The sequence below is a fragment of the Triticum aestivum genome, chromosome 5B (genome assembly GCF_018294505.1).
Source record: "Triticum aestivum cultivar Chinese Spring chromosome 5B, IWGSC CS RefSeq v2.1, whole genome shotgun sequence".
Classification (NCBI taxonomy): Eukaryota; Viridiplantae; Streptophyta; class Magnoliopsida; order Poales; family Poaceae; genus Triticum; species Triticum aestivum.
In genome coordinates, this window is record NC_057807.1 from 48,193,642 (window position 1) to 48,205,296 (window position 11,655).

General features: G+C 43.3%; 2 protein-coding genes across 2 annotated transcripts in view; both read left to right on the plus strand.

Moving 5' to 3' along the window:
- The window catches only part of LOC123110321 (guanosine nucleotide diphosphate dissociation inhibitor 2), a 10,242-nt gene extending 4,235 nt beyond the window's left edge, over nt 1-6,007 (plus strand). The window contains exons 9-13 of the mRNA XM_044530809.1: nt 3,036-3,137; nt 3,389-3,513; nt 3,603-3,813; nt 3,916-3,990; nt 5,673-6,007. Of these exons, the coding sequence (XP_044386744.1) occupies nt 3,036-3,137; nt 3,389-3,513; nt 3,603-3,813; nt 3,916-3,990; nt 5,673-5,726 (567 nt within the window). The 3' untranslated portion in view covers nt 5,727-6,007. The remainder of the gene's footprint in view (nt 1-3,035; nt 3,138-3,388; nt 3,514-3,602; nt 3,814-3,915; nt 3,991-5,672) is intronic.
- Nucleotides 6,008-8,958: 2,951 nt separating this feature from the next.
- LOC123115614 (uncharacterized) lies at nt 8,959-11,373 on the plus strand. Its single transcript, XM_044536731.1, has 5 exons — nt 8,959-9,145; nt 9,431-9,540; nt 9,737-10,564; nt 10,651-10,794; nt 10,913-11,373. The coding sequence occupies exons 1-5, from the start codon at nt 9,097-9,099 to the stop codon at nt 11,279-11,281; spliced, it is 1,500 nt and encodes a 499-aa protein (XP_044392666.1). The 5' UTR covers nt 8,959-9,096; the 3' UTR covers nt 11,282-11,373.
- The last annotated feature ends 282 nt before the right edge of the window (nt 11,374-11,655 follow it).

Here is an 11,655-nt window from a genome sequence, read left to right on the forward strand (position 1 = left end):
AAGCTGGATGATAGATATCTATCATTCCCATCTTGACAAAAGCTTGATTACAATCCTTAGGTAGTTAAACCCTTTGTTAGAAAAACCTGGTGCCTGTACTCACATCATCGATCTTGATGGTTCCAGCATCCAGGTCGAGGGAGATCTACCTCCCCTCAGTGCCAAAGTAGAACATACAAAACGAAGCCGTCGAGCTTGGAGAGGTCCGGGCATGGCCCCCGAATACGCATTGGACCCTCCCTCGGCATAGACCACTCGCCGATAGCAACCATCTAACCCACTGATTCCGAGATTGGCAGCCAGCAAGGTCTCCTGCCTACACCCTGCCATCGTTGAACTCCCCTGTAGTAGGTGCCACTGAGTAGGTAGCTCCGTCCTCCCCTCTTGGATTGGGGGAACAGGGCAATGTACACCTCGATGAGGGGATAATTTTGAACTTCGGGAGAGGGCGGTGTGGATGCGATAGGGGCTCCGGCTCCATGGCCACCTCAGGTGTCACCTCGATAGTCAGGCTATTTTCCCCATCCGCCCATGCGTCCACGCCATCGTCCTGGCACCCAGGACACACCCCTTTTCTGGTGGGAGGACGTAGCTAAGGACGAGGACACATCTAGGTCAGACATGCAGATCACTACGTCCCTCACTCCCATGACGCTCGACGACTTCCTTGCAATGGTCAAGACGGTTCCTAGGCACAAGTCATGGCCAACACTCAAGCCAATCGCCATAACCTGGTCCTTACCTCGAGTCGTCATGCTTGGGATCCTCTCTAGCCAAATGGTCACATCTCCGCTTCCACCCCTCCCGTGGGGTGCGAGAGGGTCGTTGACATCAGCGGTGGTGCCGACGGGCCCTGTCTACTTCATGCGTCGCTCAGGGCTCCTTTGCCCGCTGGACAGTGCACGCCCCGCCACTCCGCCAGGCTGGTACACTTGTGTGTGGTGCCCCCGCTCCCATTGCAGAGGTCTGTGAGGGACAGCGGCACATCGGGGCTACTCTTGGCCATCGTGGGCCAACCGTGGCATGCGTAGCAGGTCGGCCCATATGGGACTAGCGCAGCCAGGACGTTTCCTCCTTCCGGTTGTTGGCACGTGTAGTTCGTCGATCCAGCCCTCCCTAGGCCCTTTGTCTGTGCGCTCCATCGACCTTGATCCTCCTCGTCCTACCTATAACCAGCCTGCATGGCCAGACCTTGCCTCCCTCTCCTCAGAGCTTGCCATTGCGCCATGCTCCATCGACCTCGCTCCTCCCCGTCCTACCTATAACCAGCCTGCATGGTCGGACCTTGCCCCCTCTCCCCGGACCCCCAGCCATGCTTCATTGGGAAGCTGAGCTCACCCAACGTGAGCGTGTGTCTCTGGTCATGAGCAGGGCTCCCTTGCTCGGGAGGGTAGCAATTTCAAGCACTCAGACAAAGCGGTGGCTCCCTATGACCGGCGCCATGAGGCCCCTTTTGATCCCGAAGACTGGACCAGCCAGGATGAGTTCCACTCAGGCCGTGTGGCGCGTTCGCCTCGAGAGCTTCGTGGGGGTTCCATTGACCAACATGCTTCCTATAGCGATGCCCTTGACTGGCAACAGGGGTAACCCGCGGTCTCCTAGTACTCCGCCGCATGCCGGCCCATCTGCGCCATCCAAGAAGAAGTCGGGCAGTGGTTTGGGGGAAGCCCACAAGTTGTCCTGCCTACACCCCCGTCACCGGTGAGCTCCCTTGCGGCAAGTGGCACGGAGCAGGTGGCTCCGTCCGCCCCTCTTGCTTGGGAGGCACAGTTGAGCTTGAACCGCGACATTGCGGGCCACTTCTGTTGTGAGTGCACGGCGCTCCCGCGGTGCTCCACGGTCCAGGAGTTTCTGGGCTATTGGGTGGATGGCGGGTTTTATTACTTCTCCATTGTGTCGGAGGTGATACCCCCCACCCCCCACCCCCCACCCCCATCTGCACCTGACTGCTATCTCGGTGGTGCCAGACTAGTAGGACCCACCCCCGTCGGTGGAGGTCACTGCCGACGTCATCAGGGCCGAGCTCTGCGACTACATTACAAACACCTTGCAAGACCTCCCCATCGGTGTTCATAGTGGCCTTCCCCACGACAAGATCAAGGTTAATGTTAGCTCCTCCACTGTTGATCCCGAGACGACCTCCTCCCTCTTCCAAGTGTGGATCTGCACCCGTGAGATTCCAGAGGAGGCCAAGAAGGACCACGTCATGTCCCCCATTGTTCAGTAGAGCGGTACTTTTCTTCTCTGCTTCTTGGTGCAATCACATGCTGTGTTTCTTTCCCGGACACCTTTCCTCTGATTCCATGCACAATAAGCAGCAAGCACCCTTTTTCTTCTAGTATACAGCAAGCAGCTCAACACCTATCCACCCAAACAGGCAGCACATCAACAAGCAGCCGGACGTCCTCCTTCTATTGATGCCACTAGCTCCATTGGCGGAGGCAGAAATTTTGATTTGGGTGTACATTTTTTAAAGCTTAGTGTTTTAACTAATTAAGTATAGGATTAATTTAGAGTTATGAGCTCTTCTTCACGAAATAATGGGTGTACATCTGTATACCCATGTCCTTAGCCCGCTCCGCTCATGACTAGGCACTCACAGCTCGCAGCACCTGCCTGATCTTCCGTTCCTTTGCTGCAGCAGCGGCCAACTGCTCTGCTGTCGTCGCCTCCAGGCGTCGGCTCCACACCACCACCAGCTAGGGTCCGCCCATCATTATTACCAGTGCTCTGGTACCACGAAGAGCGCAGGGAATTCTCTTGATTCTATTTTCTTCAATTGCTAGTTACAGATATGAATACATATGTACACTAGAATGGGCTTTTGGGCCACACACTCATACAGCCCAACACCGATTAAGATGAATTTCTGTAAAAATCGACCATTACATGGAAAAGTAGATTTTTTTTTATACGTGAATTTGTGTATACTTCAAGCAAACCATTGAAGCACCACAATGAATATTTATGTCGTATGTTCACTTATGTCGTTTCAATCGTAAATATGTAACTGGTCAAACAATATGTATTTTCAGGTCGAATTTGATGATGAAGGGAAAGTTCGTGGAGTTACATCTGAAGGGGAGACAGCAAAAGGCAAGAAAGTTGTTTGTGATCCGTCTTACGTACCTGAGAAGGTAAAAGCCACTCATCTTCATTATTTGAACAAACAGATATGGAGTATTGTCCCGAAGAGATCCGATGTCACTAACATTATGCTATACTTTCCGTCAAACTGTTTCAACAGCGGTACAAATTATTTATGACAGAAATTTTATACCAATCAAAATCACTTTGCATAAATATCTTACAGTAAAGTTAAACAAAGGAAACATGGGGCGTATGAAGAAATTCTGCAACTGATGAGAATTATCTGCTCTAATAACAGGTTAAAAAGGTTGGAAAGGTTTTTCGTGCAATTGCTATCATGAGCCACCCGATCCCAAATACTGCTGAATCTCACTCAGTACAGATCATAATACCACAAAAGCAACTTGGCCGCAGATCAGACATGCAAGTATTCCATGCATTATTGCCCTTTTTATCTATTATTACTTAATTCGTCATGTCACCTAACTTTTATTTTTTTGAATCATCACCAGGTATGTTTTCTGTTGTTCCTATTCTCACAATGTTGCGTCGAAGGGAAAATTCATAGCGTTTGTGTCAGCACAAGCAGAGAGTGACAATCCAGAGGCAGAACTGAAGCCAGGAATCGATCTTCTTGGGCCAGTTGACGAGTTGTTTTTCGACACATACGACAGATATGAACCTACTAATGACCCTTCTTCGGACAATTGTTTTATATCAACGGTAAGTTATAGGTGAACTAACAATGTTCTGGTTTTCAATATTTAGCAAACAAAAAAGCATCTTCAAGAATATTTCAATCTATCTCAATTTAATTTTGTTCAGAGTTATGATGCCACAACACACTTTGAGTCTACCGTGATGGATGTTCTTTCGCTGTATACAAAGATCACCGGAAAGGTACATTTTTAAATGGAAACCTTAATGCAATTTCTGCATTAGAGCAGCGTATGAAATTGTATTACTCCGATCCAAATTAATTGATGTGCGCTTAGTACAACTTTAGTACAAAGTTGTACTAAGTGTGCGCCAATTAATTTGGATTGAAGGGAGTACTAAAAATGTTTTTATCGCACTACATAAAAATAGTATCACTGTATTATATTAAAAAATGTGTTTTTTTTCTAAACTTCTATCACGATTCCTTGCTGTGCTATACAAATCTAAGGTTTCTTTTGCACTACATTTCATAGGACCGAGTTCTTTGTTTTAGCGGTTGTGGGAACTAGTTTTTTTAGGGTAGGTCATAGGAACTAGTAATTGTTACTTTTGAGGAGAGGGCTCAAGTAGGCCTGAACAGCCCTAAATGATTTCCACTACCAAGGGCTCATTTGATTTGGAAGACCCAATCCGCAACATTTGGTCCAATTGGAGGCAGACTATATGGGGTTTTGATTGGTCCAATCCACATCATTTACCAGGGAAGATTTTCATGTGTCGGTCACTCGGTCGAAAATTCCTCATCTTTGGCTCTCGAGCCGTTACCCATCAATTTTACATTCCAGTCGAGTCTGCTTTGTCTCCATCCTTTTCTTTTGCACCGTAGATGTCTACACGTGCAATGTCTTCCTGGAGCAGATTATCCGTCGGCGGCTACCAGCGGCATCAGCCTACGTTCCAGGGGACAGTTCCTCCTCTGGTGTCTTCCCCAGCTGTATTTCCGTGATGTCATGTCCGGATCGGGGTGATTAGTAAGATTCCGGAGGATGTGAGGGAAGTTTCATTGGATCAGCTCCGGCGCAGGAGACTACGGCGAGCTTGGTCATGGCGACGGTGAACTGCACCATCAGGTTGGAGATGCCCACGCTTCGCCAGTTGTTGAGGACAAGCTGTCCCAGCTGGTGGTCGTCTTCTCTCTTTTGTGCGAAATGATGACATGGAATGGGTCTTTGACGTGGTTTTCTCCCCCCGGGTTCTTGAATGACCATCCCAAAAAAGAAAAGAAAAATGGTTCTTGAGTGACCAAAACAATTTTCACCCTTGGTGTGTTTGTCCTGCGTGTTATTTCCCTCACAACCAAATGAGCGTAAGTGGTGCAAAATCAGACATATCAAATCACAACAAAGAGGAATCTTACCTTATATATATACCTTAGTAGTTGATCCCCACTACTTCTATTTATCTTAACATGCATGTATGCCACCTCGCCAAATATGCCACATTATCAAAGACTCACCTCAACATGCATGGAATTTTTGTCTATTATTAGTTGATCTAGACTGCTTATATTTATCTCTACATGCAAGCATCCTACATCACCTCACATGCTACATCATCACTGGGACACCATAACATGCATGGAACAAGTTCTTCATTATATTATGCTTCTTATATTTAATAAGTATTTTTCAGTTATACAATAATCAAATACAATTAGTTCATATGTTATTAATCAAAATACATATATTTAATAAAACAAAATCTCATCAAAATATATTGCAACCGATCCCACAGCAGTGGGCGGGTATAATCTAGTTTAGGAAACATTTTAGTGCTAGGTAGGGTAACATTACATTTGTTTATCTCGTTCTTCATATTATATCTATACTTGCTTATTCTAATTAATATGCCATTTTTATCAGACGGTTGATCTCAGTGTGGATCTAAGTGCTGCAAGTGCCAACGAAGATGATTGACAACTCTAGGGCAGCTATATCTTGATTTTGGAAACGATTTATGCTTTGTTTTGCAGTTCATCGTAGGTCCACCTTTGCCCTCGTTATTTTCAAATGTGATAGCTGAGCTATAGTCAGATAAAGTTGTATGATGTATATTCTAATTTCCTAAATTTTCTATTGGGAGGTCGATAGTATGTTTAGGCTTCGAAGACAGCTTCGCCTCGGCCGCTATTTTTACTTTAAATTCTGATAAGACACAACAAGACAATAGATGATGTTTTTTGGTTTGTTGATTTCAATTTGTCATCTCCTTTGTCTTTTTTTCTAGGAAACCAAAGCTTGCGCCTTGCTGCACTGCTAGATAAAGATTTACATGTACAACCGTAAGAAGCAATCAACACAAGACGACTACAAACATCCTCTAGATAAACGTTACAATTGGTGTCACTAAAAAATTCAACTATATGCAATCCACACAAATAGACATTATGCAACCACCGCCGAAGAGATAATCCAATTATTTTAACTTTTAAAATAAGGTGAAGTTTGGCTGTGTTAGCGCTACACTTCGTGATGAGCTCATGTTTAGGTCAGTGTTGACTGCGTCCTCCCATACCACGTCCACCCAAGCGCAGCCACTGACATGGGGCCCCAGAAGAGAACACACAAGCCCTCAGGCAGGTCATAGTGGGAGTAACTTAACTTTTGGAGCCCGATAACATCTGAACGTCAGACTCTGGGGCATTTGGAACAAACGCTTCTTTCACTAGAAGGGATCCCTCCCCACAAACGAAAACGTTTGATGGGGAACCCTCCCAGCCCGAACTGGGCTACCTGGCCCGAGCAACAACATTAGTTGCATGTTGAGCTAATTAAATTAGTGGGGCATGCATCGTGGCATGATGAGTTGGCATAGTTGCATGTTAAGACAAGTGAGTTAGTGTGGATCAATTATTTGGTGGACCTACTTGATGATGTGGATATGTTGCATATAAAGATAAATAAGGTGGTGGGAATAAATCTCTTAGGTATATAGGACTTGTTTTTTGATGCAGCTTCATTCGGATTTATGTGAATATAAGTCTAGTGGAAATGCTACAAAATCATTCTAGACAGAGTATCCCGATCACACTATTGTTGGCCATCTCTTGCGATTACTTACAATGGACTTCTGATAGACCCAAGCCATGGACTCATGAAGCCCTTTCTTAAGACAAACTGAAGCACCTCACGCTAGTTTGTATTCACTTTTGGATCAATTGTAATGCACAATACATCCTAATGTTATAGCATAAGCGCATATTGATGTACATGAGTGAGACTAAGGACCAAACAAGGCAGCTGAATGTAAGGAGACAAGTTAAGTGCACACAGAGACACCTCAAACAACACCACACAGTGGCGTCCCAACCACTAGTACACATCAAGTACAACTTCAAGGGAGAGGGCCTGAATTGAAGAAATGGTTTTGACGCACATGGCAAATGTACATGAAACAAAGTATACAACCATGACATTTTACATTTACGATTTGACATGGAACATGGCTAACTTTTCTTACTCACATTGCAAATTTATTTTCTACAAACTAGGAATTTTATTTAAATAACATGGCAAATTTGATATGTGTTTGCCATGACAATTTCTGCCATCGACACCATCAACGGAACATTTAATTTTTCCATTTTGAGATGAACAAAATTATTTTACATACATGGCAAATTTCTTATACATAGCATGACAATTTTTAATAAAAATTCCATGAATAATTTTAATTTGCACCTGCCATGGCAACTTTGGCCACTTTTTGTGTTATTTCACATTCATGGCAAATTTTTTACACAAAAGATGGCAATTCAAATTAAAATACCATGCCAAATTTTAATGTGCATCTGACATGGCAATTTTTGCTCATAACTTGTGTCATTTTGCATAGATGGAAAATTTTATAACAAACATGGCAATTTTAATATGCATATGTCATGACAATTTTGTTCATAATTTTGTATTAATTTTTATCTTATTTTTTTAAATGGAAATTTCCGAACATGAGTTTTTGCCAAGACAATTCTTGAAAATCACCATGTGAGCATTCTCAGAAATGTTGTTAGAATATTTTTTGACATGCTTTTTTAGAAATAAAAAGTAAAAAGAATATGAAGTTTTCCATCAGGGAACAAAAATTCTAGATTTGCCATGACATAAATTTTTCTACATTTTCCCTTGAATTAGAGATTTTTTTTTCTTTTCATATACCGTGCCAATTTCTCATTGCTAGAGCATGACAATTTTACTTTCAAATACATGGCAGCCATGACATCTTACTTTCATACTGGACCATGTTAAAGTTATTTCCTAGACCATGGCAATTTTATTTTTCAAATATATGGCAACTTTATTTTCATAGCATGGCATCTTAATTTCTTACCGGACCATTTAAATTTATTTCCTAGACCATGGAAATTTTTATTTTCATAGAAATGGCAACTTTATTTTCATAGCATGGAAAAATTAGTTTTTACCCGGACTCACAGGAAATTCTCGTAGACCACGACAAATCCATTAATTAGACCATGGTACTTTTATTATTTAGACCACATAGTTTATAAATCTGTCATGTGCACATGGAAAAATATTAATTTATTTGAATGGTACCATATTTTTAAGAGAACAACTTCCCCATTTTTGTCATCCTCCCGTGGAAAATACAAAATTTCCACCTATTTATAAAAGAACAATTGCATTCTTTGTAATTTTGCAATCCTTTTTTTGTGAAAGAATAAAATCCTTTTTAAAAAGGTGAATTAGCCTATGCATAAAAAGCATAACAGAAAAATATGGATTTGCCTTGGTCCACTACCTGGTTTTGCCAGCAAAATCATGCACACAGAAAAATACATTGCCACAAATATTAGGCCCGTTTTCAAAGATATTCCATGCGCATTAGAGATAAAAAAACACGATTTTGCTTTGTTTTTTAGCCATGACGAAGTTTTCCTTGTAGCCATGTGGCATTTTTCTTGTTATATATCGTGTCAATTTTGTGCCCGATTTGTCCCCTCACGTTTTCTTCTTTCTGAAATTAATAGTCGTATACATACTATTCATCATGGCAAAAAAAATTCCTCTACATGGTCTTTGCAACAACAACAATAACAAAAAAGCCTGCAATCTGGGCTTTTTTGGCCCAGTTACTTTTTCTTATATAGCCTAGCGACAGAAAATCGTTCTTCGTCCCCACTGCCCCTGGGAAGGATTCCTCTCCCCAGGGCGAAGGTCAGCGCGATATCCGCGTCAGCAGAGATAGATAGAGAGATCGACGGGGAGAAGGAAAAACAGCAGAGCTTGACTCCTTTTGGTGCCCTTGATTGCTCATATCAGTGGTGCCATGGGGCAGCTGGATCTCATGCAGCAGGAACGCCAAATCCAGATCCGTGGTAAACTGACTCTTATCCTATATATATAGTTGTGAATTGGTGTCCTTCTAGATCGATGTATGTATGTATAAGCTGGAATAAAAGGCTCACTTTTTAAAGGGGTTCTCCAGGTTGCATCTTTTTTAGCCCCCAAAGATCACATTTGTTATTAAAAATATATATACATATATGTGCGTTGGTTTGGAATTTAGGGCGAAGGCACTACAGATGAGGAACAACACCAATATTGCCTTTATATACTCACTTACTTATTATTATTATTACCATAACAATTTTCTGTTGCAGATGGGTCGACTTCTTCATTGGCCATAAGAAACGGGCCACCTTGCCAAGAAGATGATGATAATTATCATGATGGCAAAATAAGGGAGTATTCAGGGACCGTACTTCCAGAGGTACATCATGGATTCCTTTGGATAATAGACATATGCTGCACAAATTGGGTTATAACCTATTGGTAGCTAACTGAATTTAACCTCTTTTTCTGCTGCAATCTCCTGCAGCCCAGCTGCATTACTAGTGCTGATGAGGGTAAACATTTGATTTTACAATTCTAATGTGTTAACTCTTCTCCCATTGTTGTGCGTGCAGGACATTTGGTGTCATATACATTCACTAATGACGCCGCGAGATGCTGCCCGTGCTGCCTGCGTGTCTCGTGCCTTTCGACGTTCGTGGAGATGCTACTACCCCAACCTCATATTTAATAGTCAAACAATAGGCCTATCACGGGATGACATGTATTTCACCCACAAAGTTGATCAGATTTTGGAACAGCACTCAGGCATTGGCGTGAAGACATTCGAGATTGATTGCTCCTGTTGCGACAAGCTCAAGGCTTATGAAGCCTATGAATATCTCCATAGGTGGCTTCAGAAAGTGGTTACACTGGGCATTGAAAAACTCACCCTTGTGATGCGTGAGAAGGAGGCAGTCTACTTCCCATGCCCAGTTCTATCCAATGGGAATGGAAGCTCGATCTGGTATCTTCACCTTGTTAACTGTGTCTTCCATCCTACAGTTAGCCTTGGGTGCTTGGGAAACCTGACAGTGTTGCATCTTGAGTCTGTGCGAATTACGGGGTGCGAGTTAGGGTGCCTTCTTCCCAGCTGTGTTGTGTTGGAGCAGTTGAAACTCAGGAGATGCTACCAGATAACTTTCCTAAAGATACCTTCCCGGCTGCAGCGACTCAGCTACCTGCAGGTGTTAGAATGCCACAGACTGCAGACGATAGAGAACAAAGCTCCAAATATTAATAGTTTTCACTTTATAGGTGACCGAGTTGAGTTCTTACTTGGGGAGTCATTGCGATTGAAGAAACTAGATGTGCTATGTTACCTCTTCCTCAGATATGCACTTGATGAGCTTCCGTCCATTGTGCCGAATCTTGAAACTCTTAGCATACATTCATGGTGTGAGGTATATTCCAAAACCTATTGTGATTATTATGCACAGAGCAGTAGTGATACTTTGGAATGTTATTAACATGTGGTATCTTTATGCAGGTGGTCAATACAACACTGACGCTCTCGCCTTCCAAGTTCCTCTATCTGAAATACTTGAGCATTTATATTAATGGGTCTTGCGATTGTCTTTCTCTGGTTTATTTTCTTGGTGCTGCTCCGTCCTTGGAGACATTCAAACTGCGCGTAAGTCACTGTTCACCATGCAAATGTATATTTTGATGCACTCATTCTACAAAAATATAACAAGTTTCGGTGGCCAAATCATTAGTTCAAGTATTTAAACCAATATTTCTATCTCCAGGTACCGATACAGCTACTACAATCCATAGATGAATTGCTTTCTGAAGACCCCTCACATCTAAGGCAGATTCCAGGATACCGCCATGACAAGCTCCGGAGAGTGAGCATCTGTAGGTTCCCCAGTTCAAAGAGCGTGGTTGAGTTGACGTCCCATATTCTGGAAAATTCAGCATCACTCGAGTGCCTTACATTGAGCACCACCAATGATAGTTTCAGGTGTTCTGATGATCGATCTGCTAAATGCTCCTGCTCTATCGGACCCATGGAAGCCCATAAAGCAGCCTTGGTAATCGAAAGATACATCAGGGGGAAAGTTCCCTCTACAGTTCAGCTAGATGTGGTGGAGCCTTGCATGCAGCCTTTGCCATGATGTTCAACTCTCCAATGTTTATCATTGATTTATCATGTGTTTGAACGGTCTAAGTTCTGTAATCTGTATATACTGGGATGTGCGTTGTTTCTTGGCGCACCATTATGTGCAGTGTTTAGCTCTGCAAACGCTTAAAGTTTGACCTCTCATATAACTCTACACATCTTCGTAATTGTTTGCTTGGTCCAAGATGTCTGAATTGAACTGGTTCAACTAGCGACCGCAGGTTGACAGCTGCCACATCCATTTTCACTGGACGGTCCAAGTTGTTCAGGTTGACGAGCTCCCAGAGCGTCCGAGTGGACCCGGCGGAGGACCAGCGCGCACAGCACGATGACGGGAGGGGTACCAGTGCAATACAGACGAGAGGGTCA